The sequence below is a fragment of the Arvicola amphibius genome, chromosome 7, assembly GCF_903992535.2.
Source record: "Arvicola amphibius chromosome 7, mArvAmp1.2, whole genome shotgun sequence".
Lineage (NCBI taxonomy): Eukaryota > Metazoa > Chordata > Mammalia > Rodentia > Cricetidae > Arvicola > Arvicola amphibius.
Genome location: NC_052053.1, coordinates 47,098,987 through 47,124,342, shown reverse-complemented (window position 1 = coordinate 47,124,342; position 25,356 = coordinate 47,098,987). Strand labels below are relative to the sequence as shown.

Below are 25,356 nucleotides of genomic sequence, written 5' to 3'. Positions count from 1 at the left end.
AATCTCTTTTATTGGTCTGAGATGCCAAGTCCAGTCCCAACGAGGGGACTTGTTTCCAGCTACCGTGTACACCTCCTGATTTTATTTTATCTTCACCATGCAGGCTGGAGGGCTGCTATGCAGTCGTGTTGAGCGCATCACATATTAAGGGCCCTTTAAAGACCTGGATTGATTGGAAGAACAAAAAGCAAAAGCAATCTGATCCAGCCCCACACCAGATCCCTTCGGATTGCCTCCTTATCCTGTTTCCATCCACTGTCACAATTTGAGAGTCTGCCTGATTTGATCAGCTTCACCTCCAGGGGAGGTGTAATGCCAAGGTTAGGAGGACGCCAAGTTCCAGGCAACTTTTTGATCTGCCCATCAGCAGCCTGAGAAACGCTGGCTCTGGATTTTCCGTATCGGCCACTTGGAAAACACAAGCTCCCACCGTTGGCAAACTCGCAGTGCTCAAGTCTATGATACATCCCCACCACCGTCGCCTGGTAGATGTGGCATTTCCATGCTGAAGCCCCAAGTCCCCCCTGACCCCACCATCACCTCTCCAGTGCCCCTCTGGGCCCCACCCAGTCTGACTGCACAGCCATGCTGCACCTCCTGGCCCTCTTCCTGCACTGCCTTTCGATGGCCTCTGGGGACTATGACATCTGCAAATCCTGGGTGACCACCGATGAGGGCCCCTCCTGGGAGTTCTATGCCTGCCAGCCCAAAGTGATGCGCCTGAAGGATTATGTCAAGGTGAAAGTGGAGCCTTCGGGCATCACGTGCGGAGACCCCCCTGAAAGGTTCTGCTCCCACGTAAGTCAGCCCTCTGCTTCTCTATTACTGAATCGAGGGGTTGGGGAATATGTGCTGAGAAAGGCCCTGGGGTGGCTGAGCAGAACCAGAGGGCCTTGATTCAAGCCTAGCTCTAAGTCCCACCATGGAAAGGCGCCAAAGCCAAGTTGTCTTGAGGACCCTGGGGGTTGAGTGACATTTTGTGGGTGGAAGCATCTTGGCCAGCTGACCCTGGCATGTTTTCCTGCCAGGGATTGCACAGTTGTCATAGTTCCCTGTCTCAAAGCCAGCCCCGTCTCCTTTGCAGGAGGTCAGCATTCAGACCAGTGACCTGGGTACTATTTGCAAGGTTACACACCCCCTGCATGGGTTCCCTTTCCAGTGGTGCACCCTCCCAGCTTACACACACCCCAGCATGGGTTCCCTTCTCCAGTGGTGCACCCTCCCAGCTTACACACACCTCCTGTATGGGTTCCCCTTCCAGTGGTACACCTTCCCAGCTTACACACACCCCCTTGCATGGGTTCCCCCCTCCAGTGGTGCAACCTCCCAGCTTACACACCCCCTGCATGGGTTCCCCTTCCAGTGGTGCACCCTCCCAGCTTACACACACCCCAGCATGGCTTCCCCCCTCCAGTGGTGCACCCTCCCAGCTTACACATACCCCCTTGCATGGGTTCCCCCTCCAGTGGTGCACCCTCCCAGCTATACACACCTCCTGTATGGGTTCACCCCTCGAGTGGTGCACCCTCACAGCTTACACACACCTCCTGTATGGGTTCACCCCTCCAGTGGTGCACCCTCACAGCTTGCCCAGTCCAGTCAAGTGCAGAGTATCATGTTGCCAGCTCAGGCCAAGAACTGACTAGGCACCTCACAGAGGACAGTTTCTGGGAGGCTTGGAAGGAATTCTTGAAGCAGGGGTGGGAGATCAGGTTGGATAGATACAACCAGCACCCCAGCCAGTGCTGTCCCCTCATCAAGAGGTAGGTGCTCAGGCCTTGTCACCTGAGCCCCTAGTTAGAGAAAGGGTCTTGAAGCTAGGGGGAGTCTCAATGTTGAGGCAGTGGTAACAGGGGTGATGGTAGTAGCTGAGTTTGGTCATTCTGGTCATACAGATAGGGAAACTGAGATAGCGGGGTTGAAGGCCCTTGGCCAAGGTCACACGGCAGAAAGCGGTCAAGCTGCTGAATTCAGCTGAACCTCCAGCACACAGAAGTCCTGTCCCTGGTGGAGGCTGGGCAAAGCTCCCTCCTGGAGCTGGCAGGAGGGGGTCAGTGTCCCCCCCCTCCGAAGGCGAAGGCGGCTGGTGCCTCTGAGTGTCCTTGGGGAAAGCTGAGCTTATAGCGCAGTCAACCTGCTGTCCCCAGCCCAGGCTCCTGAAAACGCCTAAGTCCCTTGGGGCGGCTTCAGTCACAGCGCAGAGCAGCTAGCCCAAGAAGGTAGATTCCCACTTGTCAATGGTGATAAGGCTGTCACTGTGGGTGGTGGCTGGGCCTGGGCCAGCTTGGAGAAGGGGAGGGAGGGAGGACCGGGAGGGAAGGAGGAAGAGAGAAGACAGCTCAGGGCTGGGAGCCAAGACTGGCTTGTGTGTGGACATTGTTGAGCACCAAAAGACCACACTGGCTTAAGACAGGAAAAGGGCCCAGGGCCCTGAAAGTCAAGGCTGAGGCCATAGCAAAGCCCATTCTGAGTCCACATCGCAGCTCCCGTGGGGAACGACTCCAACCACACATTCGCTAGGCAGAGTCTCAACATGATTTTGTCTTTTAAATATTAATCATTGCCAGTGTTGGGGGCAGTTCACAGACCGGGCTTCTACTCAAGGGCGTAAGGGCTACAGATGTCTACCAGAGGCAAGTCCGGGGCTCTGTCCTGGCTGGTGATCCCTTCAGGTCTTGATGTTGGTTAAGCTCTAGGGTCTGGATGGGGAAAGGAACCCAGTGTGGCTGAGAACTCAGCATCTGAGCTCTGGGGTCTGGATGGGGAGAGGAACCCAGTGTGGCTGAGAACTCGGCATCTGAGCTCTGGGGTCTGGATGGGGAGAGGAACCAGTGTGGCTGAGAACTCAACATCTTAGCACTTGTCTGAATGACGTCACTGTCCCATGACAGGCAGATACAGCTTTGACTTTGATTACAAATGTAAGACCAAAGCGAACAGAATGCCATAGGGGTAGGCAGAGAAGAGCCCTCTGAAGGTGCTGGCTTCTTCAGGGAGCTGGCCATCACACCCAGTCTGTATGAGAAACCCAGGACTGCTTTTTACTGAGGCCCTTCCTGCGCAGATCCAGGGCAGGCCACAGGCACGTGTCGTTGAACCATTTTGAGGGCACCTCGAGGTAAACCCCAGTCTAATCCCTTTTTAAGGATTAGAAAGATTGCCTAAGTCCTGCCAAGGTCAAGAAGCTCAGCGGGCAAGGCAGAGACTCATCTGTGGCCAGAGCACACACTCACCCACCAGGGTGCCTGACTTCCCTCTCTGAGCCTGCTGACCTCGCTGAGCCTGGGTTTCCTTCCTGTTTCGGTAAAAAGGGATCATGTAGGTGTGTCGCTGTGCTGGCAGGGAGACAGCTGGGCCAGGCGTGAGCGAGGGAGCACGTGGGAGTGCCAGAGTGTGCGATGGCCTTAATTACCTTACGTCAACCATTGTTATTACTCCCGCGGTGGCTTCCTGGGTTTCTCTGCTTCTCTAGAGCTCATTGCTTCGCTCCAGCCTTGACCACATCACAGTCTGCATTTCTCCCTCGTCTACAGGCGGCAGGTAGTAGATGAATGCACGGGGACTGTAAATGCCCTCTGCCGGAGCAGGCGTGGCTAACTAGCCACCAGAGGGCACCCTGGTGGCAGCCAGACTACCCAGTGCCCTCTTGGTCTTCTAAGCCATGCTCTCTGGCAGTCCTGCTGCTACAGGTGCGGGCCTGCCTGAACCAGCACCCAGACAACCAGACCATGAACCCTGGAACACCCCAAGAGAACAAGAGGGGACAAAGGAGCAGTTGCCTTTTTCAGTCCCAGGGTGCAGCCCCTGCTCTCCCAGGTTCCTGTCCTTCAGCAAGGCCACTGGAGAACTGAATTGTAAATTCCAGCCTGGTGAGGAAGGGGAGGGGAAATAAAAGACAAGATAAATGAATAAATAAAAACCTATTGGCTCTAAATGCATGAGGAAAATGAATAGGGATGAGCTTTCTGCAGAGGGCAAAATTTCAATGAGAGCTGCGGGTCGGAAGCAGCCCCTGGAGGGGAGAGGAGAGGAGAGGAGGCCAACAGCAAAGGGCTCTTCAGCTTTTCACAGGGGGGGCAGCCATGGCTTCTTAGACCCCTCTGCCATGAGGTAAGCACACTGGAGCCCGGATGGGCCGGTGCCTAGCGCCTCCTGCCTGCAGCCTGCACCCCTTTCTCTGTGCCAAGGGGACAGAACCTTAGAACGGTGAGGAGTGAAGGAGCAGAGACTGAGGGTGCCCAGCCTTCCTGCAGCCTCTTTACCACAGTGTGAGCCCTGGACCCCAGCCTCAGCCTCCCTGAAGTGCAGATTCCCAGACCCTGCCCCAGACCTGCTAACTGTAGGGCATGAAGACACGGGCAGGGTTTGACCCATAGGGGGAAGGTTACTGTGAAGACTCTGGAGTCTTACAGCTTCCTTGAGGTCTCTATGGCTTTGAGTGTTGACCACTGCCCAGGGAAGAAAGAGAGCAAAAGGGACCCTGGGTCCCGAGAGAAAGGTCAGGCACTGATGTCACTCAAGTTGAACCCTTGAAAAGCAGGGTGGATTTTGCCAAGGCTGGAGTCTGTGCTTCACTCTGTGTGACTGACTTTCAGTGGCTGCTTCCAGAAAGTGGCAGAGACCTATTTTGCTGAGACTCCCATCTTGGCATTACTCCTCTGGACTCCATGATCTGGAATAAGCCATTCAAATTCTCTACACTGGGCTGTGGGTGTGGCTCTCTACACTGGGCTGTGGGTGTGGCTCTCTATACTGTACTGCTGGAGGGCATAGCAGGCACAAAGCCCAAGGTCTAGTTGCTAACGTGGTGGCACTTAGTAGTCAGAGGCAGGAGGATCAGAAGTTCAAGGTCATTATTAACTGCGTAGAAAGTTCAAGGCCAGCCTGAGCTACCTGAGAACCTGTCTCCATAACTGGGGTTGGGGTGGGGCTGGAGGGATGGCCCAGCAGTTAAGAACACTGGCTGCGTTTGCAGAGCACCTACATGGTGGCTCACAATCATCTGTAACTCTAGTTCCAGGGGATCTGATACCCCTTTCTGGCCTCCACAGGCACTGCACACAGGTGGTACCCAGACATACATGCTGGCAAAATACCCATACACATAAAATACATTAATTTTTAACTGAAAAAAAAAACCCAGTTGGGCTTGGTGGCACATGCTTTTAAACCCAGGACTAAGAAGGCAGAGTAAACCTGTGAGTTCCAAGTCAGGCTGGTCTCCATAGTGAATTCCAGATTAGCCAGTATTAGAGTGAGACCCTGTCTCAAAAAGGGGGGGGGTATTCTCTCAGTTTCTATATAAGAGTTCGCCTTGTCCACTCCATTACCTGAAGAAGGAAGCAAGAGCTTAGTCAGAAAAAGATCTGACCATTATCCTGTTGCTAGCCTCCGACACCTGGAATTCTCCATGTCGACGTGTGTGAACGTCACATATGACTAAGAAGTCTCCGGGAAGATGACAGTTTGTAGTCCCCTGCCATGTGACCTTCAGCATAGGATGTAACTTTGTGTCCTCAGGATGGGACTGGTAGGAGACCACAGTCAGGACATTGTCACCAGTGCAGCTCTGACGCAGGTGCTCGGCTCATAGGGCTCTAAGCAGAGTGCCTCCCTCTCGTCTTAGTAAAACTCATCTGATGGACAACTGGACGGATAGTAGAGGGATGCCATGGTCCAGGAAGGCTTCTCAGAGGAGAAAGGATAAATGCCAAGCTTTGAGGAAGACCTGGGGCTCTGATCAGGACCCAGGGCAGCCGGAAACCCTCACTTTTCCATACTCCCCCATGGCTGTAGTATCAACTTCGAGTTGAAGCCAAGGGTTTACCCAACTCTCTGCTTAACTCAGTCACCATGTCTTGGAGTTGCCAGGACTAGTCTTTAGCTACAGCCACAGGCTCTCTAGGACAAGAATACAGTGTGGGAGCAGGGGTCATCTTGTTGCACAGAGAGGTCTCCTGCTGGAGACAGAGAGGAGAGGATGGAACCGTGCTGCCACCGAATGCCAGATCCCTGGAGGTCACTGGTGCATCTGACGTTTCTGGTTGGAAGCAGTTGGGTTCAGACACCCTGAGGAGAGCAACAGCAACTACAAAGTAGTGCAGACACAAAAGGACCCAGAAGAGACATCTCCCCAGAGTCCCAACGACTTAGAAACCCTGGATCTACCACCTTTCTAGGCTCAGCTTCCTTTCTGTCCATGTCCCAATTTTATTTTTATCTACTTCGTTTTGGAGACAGGGTCCCTTGAACTTGCTATGTAACAGGATGAACGTGAACTTCTGATCATCCAGCCTCCACCTCACAAGTGCTGAGTTACAGGCATGAGCCACCACATCCAGTTTACACCACACTGGGACTCAAACCCAGAACGCTGTGCCTGCTAAGTGAGCACTCTACGAACTCAGCCAAGTCACCAAGCCCTACCATGGTCTTTAGGAATTTCCTTTTGGTTTGGGCGGTAGAGGTGCGTGCTTTTGATCCCAGTACTTGGGAGGCAGAAACAGGCAGATCTCTGTGAGTTCGAGGCCAGCCTGGTCTACAGAACAAGTTCCAGGACAGTATTCATAGCTATTGTGAAGCCCTGTTTCAAAAAAAATATTTTTTTCCTTTGTGGTATTATGGATTTAGGTGAGGCAGGCAATTGGTGGACAGACAGAGAGATACTCAGGTTCTCCTATGCTGGCTTTGAGACTGACCTCCTTCTAGGCTGTGGAAATTGGGATAAGTTCTTGTGACTCCAAGCTCTTGCCTTCTCATCTGGAAATGGGGGTGGTGCTTTCAGGCTTCCAAGGACATTTCCAGGAATGAGGTGAAGCAAGGTGTGAGCCGCAGTATCAAAGTCACACCCAGCAAAGGGATGTTTCCACTCTAGAGCTGGCCAGAAAAGCAAACAGAACACACACAAAGAGACAGTGGGGAAAAGATGGTCCAGCCGTCAACATGCATGACAAGGCTGAAGGGGCAAGAATCAGAGGTGGAAAGCCTGGAAGCTTCCAGAGATGCACAGAGGGCAAAAGAAAGTGGGTGGTGGAGAGGGCACACTCCCTGCTGCTGTTCCTTGGTGAGGCCTAGAAACAGCGAGCCAGACCACATGCTCACCTCTATTCCACGTGCTCACCTCTACACCATGTGCTCACCTCTACACCACGTGTTCACCTCTATACCACGTGTTCACCTCTACACCACGTGTTCACCTCTATAACACATGTTCACCTCTACACCACGTGTTCACCTCTATACCACGTGTTCACCTCTACACCACGTGTTCACCTCCATACCACATGTTCGCCTATACATCACATGCTCACCTCTATACCACGTGCTCACCTCTACACTATGTGCTCACCTCTACACCACATGCTCACACCTGTACAACGTGCTCACCTCTACACCACGTGCTCACCTCTATACCACGTGCTCACCTCTACACCACATGCTCACCTCTGCCCCACATGCTCACCTCTGCCCCACGTGCTCACCTCTACACCACATGCTCACACCTGTACAACGTGCTCACCTCTACACCACGTGCTCACATCTGTACCACATGCTCACCTCTACACCACGTGTTCACCTCTGCACCACGTGCTCACCTCTGTACTCTCTGGTTAGTTTCTTCTAATATGTCTTTTAGATGGGATGTTGATTGACTCTCTGAGGGAAGGTCAGTGGGTGGGTAGGTAGGTATACCATATTTCTCTCCAGCCCCTCTGTGCTCTCCAGCTTCCCCTCTGCTCCTCTTCTCCAATCGGCCAGGACTGTTCCCACCCAGGTGCTGTTATATAGTCAATAGTCCAGCCAACTCAGGCCAAAGTGACTGTCTGGTTGCTGCGATCCCTCTAGCCCCGTTCACAAGTCCCTGAGACTCACCTCGTCCTGGCTAAGTTCCTGATGGAGTCCAAGCCCTGGGGCACCGGGCACTACCCCCTAGTCCTCCATCTACCCATTCACACCCTGGATTTGCTCTCACACAATGACACATGATAGGAGACATGGGACACACCTGGAGGCCACCTGTGCCAGCTGAGGGCTGGAGCTGCTCCTATATGGTTGCCAGGGTTAATGAGCTCACTTCCTGGCTCACCTAGATGAGCTCTCATGAACTGCCACCTCTGTCACCAGAGGTGATCTCTCGGAGCTGGAGAGAGAGCTCTCGTGGTAATCCCTGCGAGCTATGGTTCCTCTGTGGCAGTATCATGAGGGTGTAAGGTCATGCTGAGGAGGGAGAGGGTGGTGCGGGAACATCTGTGATTACTGAAGTCGGCACCTTTCATGGTCTGGGAATGCACCCTTCCGTTGCCATATACTGGCCCATCTCCCCAGGAACCATACATATTGTGGCTACTACCACACTTGATGTATGTAACCTTGTCATCCTCCCCATAAGATTGTCACACAGATGAGGACAGGAATGGTTAGAGAGGCGAAGACACTGACCCCAAGTTACACAGCCAAAGTCAGGATCCCCCTCAGAGCCTTACCCACTGTTTCCCCTAAGCCTTCTATAGCCCTGGTCTGAATGGCTGTGTGACAAGGGGCAGCTGTAGAGAAACCTAGCTGGTAGGAAGGGGCTGAAATTGAACTCCCAGTTGGAAAACCAGATCTAAACCTTGGCATGTGTGTGTGTGCATGTGTGCATGTGCATGTGTGTGCATGCATGTGTATGCATACATGTGTGTGTGCGCGTGTGTGTGTGGAATGGTGGTGGTGGTGGTGGTGGTGGTGGTGGTGGTGGTGGTGGTGTGTGTGTGTGTGTGTGTGTGTGTTGAATGGCCCTTCCTATGGAGAAGATCCAGTGTCATTTGTCTTCCGTCTCAGGGGACCCTTCAGACCTCTCAGTCCCCATTCCATCTCCCTCCCGCTGCCAAGTCATTTGTCCCCTTGACTGGAAGCACCGCCCTGGGAAATAAGTGGAAATGAACCAAGACCCTGTCCATGCCCCCACCAGGCGCACTGTCGGTTTCTAGGCAAAGGTGAAGAGGAGGCTGGGAGAGGCATCTGCTGGAGAGGCTGAAGTTTCTTAGAGAGTGCCCTTCCTCTGGGGGACTAAGAGGCAGTTGGCAACAGGAGGGGGAGTCAGTGGTGCTGGAGGGACAAAGTGCAGCCCAATCCAGAACCTTTACCAACAACTGCGTGGCAGACACTGTTGGGCCAGCTCCTCTGGGATAGCTGGGCAGCTGGGCAACCTTTGCACCTTCCCCAAAGGAGAAAGGCAAATGAGGGGGTTCGAGTGTGGACCTCTGAGTTCCCTCCCTACTGACTTTCTGCACCCTGCTTACTGGTGGAGAGCAAAGAGCAGCACCCACCCAGACACCTGGAATGACCTGAGGGGTCCCAAAGGCAGAAACCAACTCCTGTCTCAGCAGCAAAGTCCCCGGACAGGGGCTCCTGACTTGAAGGGGCCACAAAACCCTATGAGAGCCTCTAGTGATTTCCGGAACAGGATCAGGGCTTGTGTGCAAACGTTCATGTGTACACATACAAACACAAGGTTGTAAAGCCCACGGGTACTTCCCAGACAGCCCAAGTTCACCTGGACCCTGGTGGCCAATGGGACAACCCAAGAGAGTTCTGTTTACAGGAGCCTTTAACCTCAGAGAAGTCAGGATGTTTCTTACCATGTTACACCCTCCATCAACAGCCACATTTACTGAATGCCTAGTGTATACATAAGCTAGTTCAACTGAATCCACCCAGAAAACACGGCAGAATTTATATTAATACCCATTTTAAATATAAGCAATCTTGGAGTCAGAGAGCTTAAGCCTCTTGCCCAAGCTCACACAGCTTCTAGCATGCCAGGCTGCCCAAACCTTAGTGTCTACCCAGGCTACAGGGCTATTGGGAGTCTCCAAGTATCTCAGGAGAGGGAGATGGAGGGAGCTATCATCTGTGTGTGTTCACGCATGCATGCTGGCTGAGCAGAGCCCCCATCAGCCCTGGAGGCAGGAGGCTGAGGAGGAGAGATGCTATGTTTTCCCGCCCACTGCTCTTTGAGCTGAGATGGAGCCTGCTAATCCACTTATTTGATAACTCACTTGCTCCACGTCTATTTGGAAGCATGCAATCTCCCACGCACCAGCTCCATCGAAGGCGAGGTGGCTTTGCTTATTCCTCTAAACCTGGAATCTGATCTGTCTTTCTGGGGATGGAGTGGTAAAACTATACCCGCCAGTGGACAGTAATGGACCTAAAAATAGAGGGTACAGGGAGTGGCGGGCAAGAAAGGGTGCTCCAGGCCCGACTGTCTGGCACTGGGCAATCCTGCCTGCCTACACCTGCTCACCCAGTGCTTGGGATCCTCTCGGCCTAGGGAGAAGTATGAGAAATGAGAAGGGTGGGGAGACAGACTGTCCCCATGATGCCACTGCCCACATCCCGATGCCATTGCCCTTGGCACTCTGGAACTTCCTGAAGAGTCATAAGCTCTCCACTGCCCTGGGAAGTCCCAGAGGTCTGTGAAGTGGGTGTGGGTGAGAGTATCTGTGTTCTCCTCCTTTGGTCCCTCATCTCCTTACCCTAATGATATTGGGTAGCAGTGATCAGAACATGAGCAGGCAAGGACCAGGAAGCAGCCCTCCTCACAGCCACAGATGCTCTGCTCTCTGGGACTTCTCAATGCACTATGTGGGGGACCTCTGGAGAGCTTGTCACAACCCCCACTCCCCTGTATACCCAACCACACAACACTGGGAGAGCCCCATCCAGGTTTGTAAGATCTAAAAATGAGCTCTATGCTGGCAAGTCTGAGGACCTCTGATAGATGGAAGTCATCCCCAAGGCTGGCCTGTATCCTTCCAGCTCTGGGCATCTGGCTTTCTTTAATTCAGAGACCAGAGCAGCAAAGAACCCCATGTCTGCCATGGTTTTCAAAAGCCTTCCTCCCATCTGAGTTGTAGACACTCCTGCCAGCTTTGGGGGCTGGATTCTGACTTCCAGTCTTAGAGAGTGCTTCCCAGTCTCTCATTCTTCACACTCTGGTTCCTCCTGCCTCTTCCTAGGAGGCTTGCCTTCCAGGAGCTGCCAACTGCCCACTGACTTATGGTTCTTGCCTTCCCTTTGGCCTTATCTCCCGCAAGCCCCAGCTAGCTCCAAGACCGGCATATATGGCAACTGGCCATTCCCTGTAGCATTGTGCATGCCATCGTGGCTCTGTCCTTTGTCTACCCCTCCCCCTCAGGCACCCTCTATCCCAGACATATCTCCTGCAGGACTTGGTGCTAGTAACATACATGAGATCAAATCATAGGCAATTTCCCTGGTGCCTCTACTAGGGATCCGCATGCCTGAGTTAGCAGAAGTGTGATGTTGAGCAAGTCCCTGGCCCCTGTAAAATGAGAGTAACAGTCAGCCCAGGTCTGACCAGCCGTGCCAGTCCACCAAACCCAGCCGCTTGCCTGAGTCAGCACTGTAAGGTCTTCTTTGATTGGTGATTAGTGTATAGTTGCTTTTTTTTCTGTGACAAAATAACTGACAAAAGAAGCTTATTTGGGACCACAGCTTGTGGGAACGATCCATTATGGCTGGGTGAAACAGTTGCTCAGAGTCAGGACAAAGAGAGATGAATGGAGATGCTCGGTTCACTTGCTCACTCCACAGCTGGGACCAAAGTTCATGGGGTGGTGGGTGAAGAGCATAGAGCTTCCTTCTTCAGTTGAACCTCACTGGAAGCACATGCATACTCAGAGGTGTGTCTCCTAGGTGATTTCAAATCCTCAAAGGCGATGATGGAGATTAACTCTCACAGCTGGTTAGTTGGTTGGATGACTAATTGGTTTGTTGGTTAATTGGTTAGTTGATTAATTGGTTTGCTGGATATCTAGTTGGTTGGTTATTCGGTTTGTTGTTTAGCTGGTTGTCTGGTTAATTAATTGGCTAGTTGGTTAGTTAGTTGGTTGTTTTCTTGCTTAGTTTGCTTCAGGTCTGGAGTAGATCTCTGAACTTAAGACCCATAGACATTGTTGCGTATCCCTTCCTTTTGTCCTAATGGACAAAGCTGCTTCTCCGGAGTTACGTCATTCAAATAACTGACAAATAGCTGACAAATGACTAAAAGAATAAATCTGAACCTTCTGGCCCAGTCTCACCACTCCCGTCCCCACTTGAGGCTTCATCTACAGAGCTGGGAGCTGTCCAGGTACACCCCACCTTGTGGCTTCCTACCTGTTCCTCTGCCACACCCCTTAACTCCCCCCCAAAAAACAGCAGAAAACCACCCTTGCTCTTTGCAGGGACCACCCTATCTGCGTGGGGGTTGTGTCACTCCTAAAACTTTGTTCTGGCTGCTGAGGACCCAGAGAGGGGATCCCTGAAGAGGTGCTCGCTCTGCAAACCCGAGCACATGGCACGTGCCACTCCTGTCTTCTGAGGACACCCTGAGGAGATCACAGAGACTCGTTGTTAATCAAAGATGTCATTCTGTGTGCACAAACAGGCAGCTGGGACAGAGCCAGGGAGGTGTCCTTGGGGAGGGGTGCTCATTCAGACACCTGCCACTGGGTGGAGCCTTCGGATAGAGGCACCTGCATGAGAGAGGTAGCTGAGGAGCTGGTGAGCATGCAGATTTGAGTTTGATCCCCAGAACTCCCCCACAAAGCTGTGCACTTATCATCCAAGTGCCTGTGATCCTGGCCATGGGGAGAAGAGCTAGGCTCACTGACCAGACATAGGGCTCACTAGCCAGCTATTCTATACTATTTGACAAACTCAAGAGCAATGAGAGTCTGCCTCAAAAAATGTGGAAGATGCCTGAAGACCTCTAACCTACATATGCAAGTGTGCATGAGCAGATGTGCGTGCATGCGCACGTGCACTATCACATGTACATACCATTAAACACACACACAAGACATACTCACCTCCCCTCACCCTCAGAGGAGGCACAGACTGGCTGGAGGGGGCTGGAGAATAGAGAGGGAGTAGCTGTGTTGGGGAAAATGGGCAGGACTATGGGTCCAAGGCTTGGGCTTGAGGGACTCCAAGTGCTAAAGCTCAGGAGGCTATAACATCCACCTCAACACTTTATACAGGTACCTGGAGTCAGGTTGAGACTGGGTTGAGGAGAGGAGATCGAGGGGTTGGTGGTGTCTTCTGTGGGGACAGGACGGGGTCTGGGACAGAGTTACCAGTTAGTGGTAATAAAGGTATATTACCCCTCTGGGTATCTTGCCCTTTGGCTGGGTCTGTCCCAGGCCTCAGCTAAGGCCTGGTTGCCCCACTCTTAAGCAAGCAAGCCCGGAGCAGCTGCCAGCAGCAGAAGGAATGATCAGGGCTCTAAAGGCCCTGGGGATATGTGGAGGGGCCATGCTGTGCTGCCCTCGCCCCACCCGGCGCTGGATTCCTCGCAGCCTGCCTTTTCCCCTCGTGATGAAATATTCATGCCAGCAGAGTAGGACCTCTCTGGGAAGGCTGCCTGTGTCTAGCTTACGCCTTGCACAGGCTTTTAAAGAACAGGACGCTTTTCCTACCCTCTAAGCATTTTCTAAGTCTCCAATCAATAATGCACTTTGCCAGTGGCTTCCTCTTCTCCAAGCCCTACCTCCACCCCATCCCTTCCTCTCTCTTCCTCCTTCCTTTCCGCCTCCCAACACTCCTCCTTTCCTTTCATTTACTTGTTAAAGAAATTAAGTAAAAATATTGAACCATTCAGGTGCTAGGTGCAGCCCCTAATGGGGAGCGAGGTGGGTGGGAAGGGCAGGCCACCCAGGGGGTGAGCTAAGAGATGGGGTGTGCAGATGCCACAGGTGGGGGACAACTGAACAAAAGCACCAAAGAGCTGGAGGGAAGCCATTGATCCTGCTGAGCTCCTGGTGAAGAAGGGGCAGTCTTGGACCTGGGTTTGTATCGGTTGGTAGAGAGGTAGATTAAGATGCACAAGACCCCTGGATTCAATGCCCTGCATCACATGCACTGGGTGCACTGGCACACACCTGGCACCCAGCACTCAGAGGTAGAGAACAGAGGATCAGGAATCAGAGGCCAGCCTCAGCCATATAGGGTATCTAAGGCCAGCTGCGATAGGCAAAGCCCATCTATGGAAAAGTCGGAAGGGGCAGGCTTGGTTCTATGAGGCCTCTCTCACCTTCCCCTAATGAACTGGAAGATGTTGGTGGCCTAAAGAGATAAAATCGGACCATGAAAAGGGTCCTGGAACAGGCATTGTGGAGCATGCGCCAAAAGAGACAACCAAAGTCTCTAAAAATAGAGCAATTCAGTTTGGGACGCCTGCCTTTTCGTGGTAGTGAGCACCTTGTGTCTAGATGTATGCAAATGTAGGGGAATCATCCTCTTCCAAGGCAGGGGCCCACACGTGTCTGCTTGGTAGGTGGTACCGAGGGCCTGGAGCGCAGTCATTGCATGTGGGGGCCATACGGCTGAGTGCCAGGCACGCTTCAGAACTGGGAAAGAGTTTCCCACCCCAAACATTCCTGGAAGTCTGGCTGTGGGAAGAATTCACATATGCCCAGGGCAAAGCAGAATGGAGCCTTTTTTTTTCTTAAAGACAATTTTGAGTTCTTGGAGAGATTAACCCTCATGTAGTCATGCCTTGGCAAAGCCCTTACCCCGATTCCCTGTGGTTGCTCTGTTAATGGATGAAACCAGTCATACTGGGGCTGTGTTCCTGGAGGCAGTGTGAGTCTGGGCAGGGTCTGACTTGCCACCTTGAGCCATCTCCTGGATATTTTGGCCACATACACAAATTGGTGTGCCGAGGTCCTCTGAGGGGCTGAAAAAGATGCTAAAAACCAGCATCCCCAAACAAACCAAACGTCCTAGGGTTGGCATTTCCTCAGTTGCTGCTTGGGCCCACAGTCCTACCCCGATACAACTCTCATGACACAGGTGTTGAGAGTCCCGGCTTGTCTGCTCAATGCGACTATGTAGAGCAACTGCTGGGAGGTGTCATATAAGGTGGGGTATTCTGGTCCCTGCTCTTCTGGACTGAATGCTCTTGCATATAGGAGGTTCTGAAAGTAAGGTGATTGGGCAGGTTTGAAATGAAAGGCCTTCAGGTGTCTTCCTCCAAAGCTGCTCTACAAGGTGAAGGACCATGAAGTGTTTTTGCTGACTTGGGCTAAAGCCACGACAGGCTTGAGAGTTGGCTTAAGACTCAGCATCCAAAGTAGACTTCTGCCTAGGACATGGTCACTGAGTCTGGGTCTAGGAGAAGAGGGCTGGGGCTCTGGATGACACTCTGCTGGGATGAAGGATGGAGGATCAGGCCAAGCTTGGGCAGCCTGTCCTCCCTTGCCTGCAATAATTGTTAGCACATGGGAGAATTGTCCCCACTGGACGGCTGCCGCTCTGAGTGGGTTTCTGCTGATTCGTGAGAGTGAGGTAGGTGACCTTGCTGTTGGCTGGGGCAGAGGAAGAAGAGGGGAGTAATCAATGAACCCACAGAACGATACAGAGAGCTAGCTGGAGAGAGGAGCTCAGGGAAGGAGGAGGGAGTTAGGGACGCAGGGCAGCCCGAATTAGGACCAGCAGCGAACACAATCTCCGTTTCCGCCTTGTTAATAATTCATTCTACTGCAACTTTTCTTACCAAGAAATAGGAAATAATTTGTTAGGGCGAATTCCCCCAGCACTTGGCTTTCTCCCGGCCACTGAGGGGGGAGGGGCTGGCGTGGCTCCGTTCCCTTCATCCCTAGCCACTAGATGAAGGAGGATTACGAGGAATTTGAGCCTTTAGTGTGATGGCACAGCTGGTCTGTCCACTCCTGCTCTGTGGTTTCCCGAATAGGGAAGCTGAGGCATAGACATATCCAGGCATGACCCAAGGTTATATGTCACTGGTGTTAGGGTCAATGCACCCAAGAAGTCAATGTGCTTATTGACTTTCAGCCTGTCCAGACTAGGACCAGTTCTCCTCGGGTCCAGGGAGAAAGGAAAGGCTGCCTTGATGGACTTCCGGATTTACCACCTTCATTTCACCCCTGAGTCCCAAGACTGTAAGAATGGAAGGTGGTGTTGTGTCCCCCCTCATCTCAGCACACTATACCCTGGGCTACTCCTTGGGAGTCTCCAGCCTCCGACCTCGGACACAGAAGCCATCTCCAGCCCACCCCCACCCTCAGTGAGGCTGGCAGCTCAGCAGCCAAGTTCAAAAAGAATCTGTCAGCTGCTGAACTGCTCAGGGCTGCCCACACACCCGGGTGGCAAAGACACCCTGGTGTGGGTGTGAGGCATGGGCTGGGGGTGGTTATGTCCTTTTCCTCTTGGGTAAATGGCAGTTTCCTGCCTTGTCTTAGAGTTGGGTGTTTGGCATTGGAAATTCTGTGCCCTAGGACACAGAAGGGAAATTGTGCTCCTAGTTTTCGACAGGTGTGTACAAGATTGCCCAGCAATTGTTTTCTTTTCTGCATCCAGCACTCCTGCGTGCATATTACACAAGCACTCATCTTGTGGTACCCAGAGAGGCCCTCACCGTGTCGTCCTGCCTAGCCTGGAATCCCCTCTGTAGACCAGACTGGCCTCAAACTCCCGAGTGCTGGAATTAAAGGCGTTCACCACCACTGCCTGACTTGAATCTGTATATTCTTAAAAAATAGTTTAAATTCTGGCTGGTGGGTGGTGATGGTGCACACCTTTAATCCCAGCACTCAGGAGGCAGAGGCAGGTGGATCTCTGTAAGTCTGAGGCCAGCCAGGTCTACCGAGTGAGTTCCAGGCCAGCCAAGGCTACACAGTGAAACCCTGTCTCAAAAAAAAAAAATCATAATAACAATTTAAAGTTTTATTTATTTTATTATTATTGTGCATGTGGGCACATGATATGGGACATGTGTTCGGTGGTGAGGTGAGAGGATAACTGCGGGGTCAGTTCTCTCTTTCTGCCTTTGTGGGGGTTCTAGAGCTTCACCTCAGCTTGTCTGTCAGGCTTGCAAGGCAAGTGCCTTCGCCTGCTGAGCCCCTTGAGTTCGTACACATGGTATGAGGGGGACAATGATGAAAGAGAAAAACTGGGTAAGAGGCCTGATGGGGTTCATAAACCAGGGGATTTCCATAAGGCCTGGGTGCTCAGATTCTCTGCTTGACACAGTGTGTCCTTGGAATTAAGGGGTCCCTTCCTTTCTCCCAACATAGGCCCCTCCTCAGTCAGAGCCTCACAGCATGCTGAAGAGAAGGGCCAGGAGTGACCTTAACTGCATAGAAGGTTCTCAAGTTCTTTCCATTTGAAACAGCTCAAGGGGGCTGGAGAGAATGCTCTTAGTGGTCAAGTGCGTTCACTTGCAGCTCTCTCAGAGGACCCAGGTTCGGTTCCCAGCATCCACTACAACCTCCTGTAACTCCAGCTCCAGGGCATCTGATGCCCTCTTCTGGCCTTCCTGGGTGCTTGAACACATATGTGAGTGAGCATGCAGGCATGTACACACACACACACACACACCAGCACACATAACATAAATGAAAACAAAATCTTTAAAAATATATAGTTTGAGGGCTGGAGAGATGGCTCAGTGGTTAAGAGCACTACCTGCTCTTCCAAAGGTCCTGAGTTCAATTCCCAGCAACCACATCGTGGCTCACAAATATCAGTAATGAGATCTGGTGCCCTCTTCTGGCCTGCAGGCATATATGAAGGCAGAACACTGTATAAATAAACAAACAAACAAACAAACAAATCTTTTTAAAAAGAATACATATTTTGAAGTAGAATGTGTTGAATCCCAGCAGGTCTAAAGTTGAAAACTCACCCAGACTCGGAGCTTGCACGCAACTGAGAGATCTGTTTCTCCTCAGCCCACCACAGACTTACCTGTCAAGGCCCTTTGTGAAGCACCAAGTCGGCCCATGTCATGGGCAGTGGCTGAGAGTTTGTCCCCACATAAGTTTGGGTTTCCTGCCAAGGTGCTATGAAGCCATCCATTTCTCTAGCGGAAACTTGTGATTCTGGTGACCCTGAGAAAGCCACTTGACTTTTCTGAGCCTCTGCTTCCTTGTCCTGCGTTCTGTATGAAACCCAGGTGATGTCCCCACACGGTAGTAACAGGTTTTACACAGCCCCTTCCTGCATGTCAGCTGGAGTGAGAGAGAGAGATGCAGGTGGATGCTGGGAGATGCCAGGAACCTGGGGACTCCATGACACTGACCACCTGAACACAGGCTGCTTAAGACCCAAGAGGTCCGTGAGGATTCCTGGGTTAGCTGTTTGGAGACTCACATGGCTGGACTTTCCCAGATGAGGGCTGCTCTGCCTGACAGCAGCTCACTTCCTGTTCCTGACATATATATATATTACAATATTACAATATTCTGTCTGCGTGTATGCCTGAAGGCCAGAAGAGGGCACCAGACCTCATTACAGATAGTTGTGAGCCACCATGAGGTTGCTGGGAATTGAACCCAGGACCTTTGGAAGAGCAGGCAATGCTCTTAACCTCTGAGCCATCTCTCCAGCCCCCTGTTCCTGCTTTTCACCAGGAGCTTGCCCAGGGTGTTTGCCACCTGGACTCTGACTCCTGCCCTGAAAATAACGGAAAACTAAAATCATTAAAGAGACAATAGTGCCCAAGCCTGGCAATAAAACAGTTTTGCAAGTCTGTCTGCTGCTTAGAGACTTTGCAAGAGACTTGTCATGCCTCCCTACCCAACCCTAGTGCCCTGCACTGCTGGCCCAGGGTAGCTGCACTGCCTGCCTTCCAGCCGACTTGCTTGGGGTTTGTGGAAACAGGAAATCTGCAGAGATGCTGCGCTCTGATTCCCCAGTATTCCCCAAGGTCAGTTCCATCATATCAAGGAGAAGTGACATGGGCTGGTAAGTGCTTAGTGACCATAGCAACATCTGTCCCTGGTCCCACCATCACTGTGCCCCTGGGCTAACTGTCACCGAAGCAGTCTATGTTCAGGGTGCTTTCTGTCACAGAGTCCCCAGGTTCCCGGCATCTTCCAGCATCCACCTCCATCTCCTTCCCTTGTAAGGTAGCTGACAGGCAGGAGTCAGCTATGGAAAAGTGTCGCTACCGTACGGTGATGTCACTTGGGTTTCTCATGCACTCTATCTCACAGAACATAATACAAGGAAAAGTCAAATGGCTTTCTCAAAGTCACAAAGCCTCCAGAGGGGGGAAACGAGCTGAGCTTAGGACTTAGAGCCAGTTTCCTTCATGGCCCCAAACTCTTAAACAGGGGGTTCCAACCCAGACTTAGTGCTCCAAGGGGCCCCTAGAAAATGTATGGGAAATGCATGTGGTGGGTGACTGCATTGGGAGAGGGGGAAACTACAAGGCTTTTTGTATGTGTGTGCATGTTTTTGTGTGCACCTATCAGTAGAGGCCAGAGGTCAACTTGAGGTGGCATTCCTTAGGCACCATATGCCTTGGTTCTGAGACAAGGTGTCTCGTTGGCCTGGAACTTGCCAATTACTCCAGTCTAGCTGGCCAGTGTGCCCTGCGGTTATTTCTGCCTCTGCCTCCACAGTACACCACCTCACCTTGCTTCTGAACATGACTTTTGAGGCTCAAACTTGAGTCCCTGCAGCAAGCACTTTACTGAACCATGCCCCAAGTCCCCAACCCCCCCCACCCCCTGCTAAGGCTTTTAAAATCAGGGGTGTGCGCACTTGTTTTGTTTTGGGGTGCTAATCATTAAGCGGCCATGGAAGCAAGTGTTGGTTTTAATAGCATTCACACTTAGTCCAGGTTTCTTCCTACAAGGTAAAAGGGTGCCTGAAACCCCCTAACATTTGCTGTCCTTTTCAGACCACTTCATTTGGCTGTTTTCACTAACACTTAATCTGTTCCGTAGTCATGGAAGCTGGAGACCCAGGAGGCCGGCAAAGTCACTACTGCTTCCCGCTGTCCTCAGCTGTCCCACTTGGGTGGGGGTGGGGCTGGCTGGAACTCCCCTGGAGCTCTCCCTAGTGTGGCATGGAAAGCGAGCCAGGACCTGAGCCAAGGCGTGTTCAGAAAGGGGTTGGCTCATTGTGGCCACAGTTCACGCCTTCTCGGTGATACAGGATGCTGAGATCTTGTGTTGGCTGTGAGATGGGAGGAAGAGGGAAGGAGCTGAGAGGACTGTGCTGGCCAGGGCTTGGGATTATTTGCTGTGCTTGAGGCTGGCAAAGCTCTCGCTGCAGTCGGCATGAGCCTGGTAAATACACAGGCTGACTCATTAGTGTCTCCACCATCTGCTTCCCAGGGGCTGGGGTAGGGGCTGGCAGGCCCTGCAGGTTGGGCAGCATGTACCCTTAACCAGGCTCTAGTCCCCAGCCCCTGACAAAGCCCCTGTATCCATCTCTCAATGATCGGAGGCCAGGAACTGATGGCTTTGAAGAACATTGTGTCCCCACCCCAGCCCAAGGACTTGCAGCAGGCTGGGGATAGTTAAAGCAGGGGGCTGGAGAAGGATCCAAGGAAAAGGTGAGGTATGGTGACTCACAGCAGCTGGGGAGGGGTGTGTGTGTGTGTGTGTGTGTGTGAGAGAGAGAGAGAGAGAGAGAGAGAGAGAGAGAGAGAGAGGAATACCGATAGTCAATATGAGATGGACAGACATTAATAAAATTACCCATGGACCAGGTGGCCTGGTAAAGAACATGGCCTTCAGAGAAGGGGAGATAAAAGGCTTACAGAAGAGGTCCAGAGAGTCCCTAAGAACACCCTAGAAAATCCAGGGTCAGCAACATCCCTTCTGAGTGGCCACCCTCCCTCTTGGCTCACTAGGATGAGCTTGCCAGGAGCTCACAGCTTCAGCAAAGACATTCACTGTCTCTCAGTTTCAAGGCCAAGGTGCTGGAGGTGCTGGAGGTGCTGGAGGTGCAGGCTGCTATAGCCTCGCTCCTTATGGTGTCCGGGGCCACCTCTGTCTGTGTCCCATGCCTTTCCTCCAGGTGTGTGTGCATATGGCCCCGGTGTTTCTGTGAGAGCCCCTTTCCTCTGCTTATTAGGGGGCCTTTCTCAGAAGAAGGACCACCAGAGGGACTCCTTCAACTCTTTGATCTTTTTTCCCTTTTTTTTCTGAGACAGGGTTTCTCTGGAACTTGCTCTATAGACCAGGCTGGCCTTGAACTCACGGAAATCCACGTGCATCTGCCTCCCAAACGCTGGGATTAAAGGTGTGTGCCACCACCTCCCAGCCAACTCCTTCATCTTAAAGACTATCTCATAATACAGCTAGCTGCCTTTTGAGGTTGTTGAGGGTTAGACATTAACATGTGAATTTGAGGGGACACAGATGAGCCCCAGATAAGGCATAGGGCAGCAGGAGAAAGGGAGCAGGAAAGCACCCAGCCTGAGTCATGCTGTCCTCCAGCCCCCTGATCATGTACAAACTCTAAGTGTGAGCCCGCCATTCCACTTCCCAGTGCACCAGCAGGCACACTCTGCCCTGGGCTCAGAGTGTCCTTCATGCTATGGGAAGGGGGTGAGGAGTGACCTCATGGTCAGCCAGCCTCCTTTTCCTGGACTTGACCTCTGCTTATCATCTAGCCTATGGCAGACACTCAGATCCTTCCATTCAGGCCAACAGCGTGAGACCCCGGCGGAAGTAACCAAAAGCTCTTACTTTGCCATTGCGCTTGTAAACTTTCCCTACGTGAAAGGGGGTATCGCTGAGGCAGTGCAGGATAGGAGGAGGGAAGGAGCAGGGTGGGCAAGGAGGAAAATGGAAGGGAGGGGGAGGGAAAGAGGCGGAGGATAGGAAAGAGGGAGAGGGAGGATTGACAGGGTTTGGTTTCTCCTGACTTCTTCTAATCCCTCTGAAAAGGCCTAGGGTTATCTTGCCTTCCCTGGGCCTCAGTTTCCTACTGTACCCAGGAAGGTGCCAGACTAGCGGGAAATTCCTTGAACTCCAAGGTTTCTGGTTCCACCCATCAGCAGGGCCAGGCAGGTGGGGTGGACACTGACACCACAGGATGCTAAGGATGGAGCTATTTTGGTCAGTCAGGGCTTTGTGGGTCCCATCTTAGTGAAGCCCTGGGCTAGCTGTGCCCACTGAGCAGCTCTAGGCCGCCTGGCACCAGCCCTGTACTATAAAGGATCAAAGCCCGTGGCCAGTGGTTGACTGTGGTGTTGCTGGCTGGGGTGGCCGGGGATGGTGGCAATGTGTCTACCCCCCCAGGGGCCTCATGGCTCATTAGAGAGTGAGAGGTTTTTAACTCAGATCCAAGCTACTTTGTCTCTGCACAGACACCTGAAATATTCATCAAAGCGGCTGTGTGGACTGGGGCACTGTGCAGCCGGCAGTGGTAGGGTTTGTTGTTTGTTAATTAATTGGCCTACCATCTAGTTACGGCCTTATAGAACAGAGTAGAAAGTACAGAATATCAGGAACCCCAACTTTCTGACCACCCCGACCCCATTATCTTATTATCAGGCACCTGCTATCTTTGTGGGACAGGCACTTACCACTGTCTGCATCCGGAACTTGGTGATGGCTAAGCAGATGGCTAGGCACCAAGCAAGCACACCAGAGGTCCTTCCCAGTGACCAGCGCCTACTTCCTGTCTCCCTTCCTCTGCAGGAAAATCCCTACCTGTGCAGTAACGAGTGCGATGCCTCCAACCCCGACCTGGCCCACCCACCCCGGCTTATGTTTGACAGGGAAGATGAGGGACTGGCCACCTACTGGCAAAGTGTCACCTGGAGTCGCTACCCCAGTCCCCTGGAGGCCAACATCACCCTCTCATGGAACAAGAGTGTAGAGCTGACAGATGACGTGGTGATGACTTTCGAGTATGGCCGGCCCACGGTCATGGTCCTCGAGAAGTCCCTGGACAATGGCCGCACCTGGCAGCCTTACCAGTTCTATGCAGAAGACTGCATGGAGGCCTTTGGCATGTCCGCCCGCCGGGCCCGAGACATGTCACCCTCTAGCGCCCACCGGGTGCTCTGCACAGAGGAGTACTCACGCTGGGCAGGCTCCAAGAAGGAAAAGCATGTGCGCTTCGAAGTAAGGGACCGCTTCGCCATCTTTGCCGGCCCTGACCTGCGCAACATGGACAACCTGTACACGAGGCTGGAGAGTGCCAAGGGCCTCAAGGAGTTCTTCACCTTCACCGACCTGCGCATGCGACTGCTTCGCCCCGCGCTGGGCGGCACCTACGTGCAACGGGAGAACCTCTACAAGTACTTCTACGCCATCTCCAACATAGAAGTCATCGGCAGGTAAGGCCCAGGGCCACTAGTTTGTCATTCAGGATTCAACTGTTTCCCGGAATGTTGTCACCTGGTACCTGGATGTCACCTGTTTCTAGGGTTACCTGATTTTCAGGGATGGTATATGATGTTTGAAATGTTACCTGGTTCTAGAGATGTCACCGAATTCTAGGAAAGTTACCTGGTTCCCGGGGGATGTTATCTGATATCTAGGATGTCTCCTGGTACCTAGAGCTCACCTCTTTCTTGGGGCATCAGCTGGTACCTGAATGTCCCTGACATCTGAATTGTCACCTGATTCCTGGAATGTTTATGTCAACCTGGTACTAGATCCAACCTTGTTCACAGGATGCCACCTGGTTTCAAGGAACTCACCTGCCTCAGGTGTCACCTGGTGCTATATCAAAGGACCATCTGTGCAGTCAAAATAACCAAGCTTCCCCTGGGTGGTGGTGGCCACCTTTGGTCCCAGCCCTCGGGAAGCAGAGGCAGGTGAATCTCTGTGAGTTTGAGGTCAATAGGCAGAGGCAGACAGATCTCTGTGAGATCAAAGCTAGCCTGCTCTACAAGAGCTAGTTCCAGGACAGGTACTGAAGCTACAAAAAAACCCTGTCTTAACCCCCCCCAAAAAAAGATCCCCAAGCTTTGCCATAACCTGGGTGTTAACTGCCTAGGAGGGCAGGAGTTCTGCACTGTCCAGGAAGTTTGTTCACTTAGTAGGCAACTGTGCCCTTTATGAGAAGTCCTCATCACCAAGCCCCCTGCGGAATGGGGAAGCTTCCCTCTGGACCTTGGGGGCTTAGATGAGTCAAACATGGTGAAGGGCTCGCAGCAGTGCCCAGTGTTCCGTACATGCTTTAAAAAGGTATTAAATGAAAGGAATACTGGCCAAAGGAGTGACACCAGAGAGTGGGAACAGGCTGACAGAGAGCAGTGTGAGGCCTGACGGCAACGAGGCATAATAGGGTTAAACGCAGCACCTGGGGATCCTGTTGGGACTCTACATCTTGTATGTCTCTTCATAGCGGCCTCTGTGCTGCCTAGGGCATAGCTCCTGACACAAGGAAAAGCCATTAACTGGCTCTTGTGTCGAACATCGCCCTGCTTTTGGTGTCTTTTTTTGCTGTTGTTTTACTTATATGTGTGTGTGTGTGTGTGTGTGTGTGTGTGTGTGTGTGTGTGTATGTATGCATTTGTGTATGAGACATTTCTACACTAGGACTGTATTTGTGTGTGCATGCGTGCGTGCGTGTATGTGAGAGAGAGAGACATTTCTACACTAGGACTGTGTGTGTGTGTGTGTGTGTGTGTGTGTGTGTGTGTATAAGGCATTTCTACACTGGGACTGTATTTGTGTGTGTATATATGTATATGTGTGTGTGTATAAGGCATTTCTACACTGGGACTGTATTTGCGTGTGTATGTGTGTGTGGTGTGTGAGGCATTTCTACACTGGGACTGTATTTGTGTGTGTGTGTGTGTGTGTGTGTGTGTATGTGTGTGTGTGTGGTGTGTGAGGCATTTCTAGACTGGGACTGTATTTGTGTGTGTGTGTGTGTGTGTGTGAGGCATTTCTACACTGGGACTGTATTTGCATCTTGCATCATTTCTCCCTCTCACCCACTCCCTCGTTCTGTTTTTATAAGACACACAGCATGCCCGTGTGTATTTCCATATTCTGACCAGGATTGGGAAGGAGAGTGTGGAGTCATGGAGTGGGGAAGCCTAGAGCCAGTTCCCTCCTTTGCCTGGAGTGGGTGGGGTGGGCGGAGTGGGCGGCACTCTCGATTGCAGCGTGTATCTACAATTCATTCATGTTGATGCTGTGTGTGGACTCCAGAGCACGAGACAGAGGTGACTGGTCAGGAAGTAGAGTCAGGATCCAAACAGGCAGAGAAACAGAAGCAGGTGTACACTTACAGCCTGCGCTGTGGATGCCCGTGATTTTTTATTCTTACCCACTTGGGATAGGACATTTCAAATCTGGAACATGCTGGAAGCCATCTGAAAGTTGGCCACTACCTTCATTTCTTCCTCTATTGCTGTGGTAAAATGCCCTGAAAAGGGGCAGGAGAAGCAGCCCGGCGGTTCCGAACACTGCTCTTTCAGAGGACCCAGGTTTGGTTCCCAGCATCCACACAGTGACTCACAGCCATTGACAGCTTCAGTTCTAGGGGATCTGATGCTCTCTTCTGACCCACATGAACATGTACATGCAGGCAAAGCATTTGTACACATAAAAATAAATAAATCTAAAGAAG

General features: G+C 52.1%; 1 protein-coding gene across 3 annotated transcripts in view; it reads left to right on the top strand.

Moving 5' to 3' along the window:
* Nucleotides 1-585: 585 nt before the first annotated feature.
* Ntng2 (netrin G2) overlaps nt 586-25,356 on the top strand; it is a 57,682-nt gene continuing 32,911 nt past the window's right edge. For all 3 annotated transcript variants that reach the window (XM_038337446.1, XM_038337445.1, XM_038337444.1), the window contains exons 1-2: nt 586-798; nt 22,461-23,104. In XM_038337446.1, the coding sequence (XP_038193374.1) occupies nt 586-798; nt 22,461-23,104 (857 nt within the window). The remainder of the gene's footprint in view (nt 799-22,460; nt 23,105-25,356) is intronic.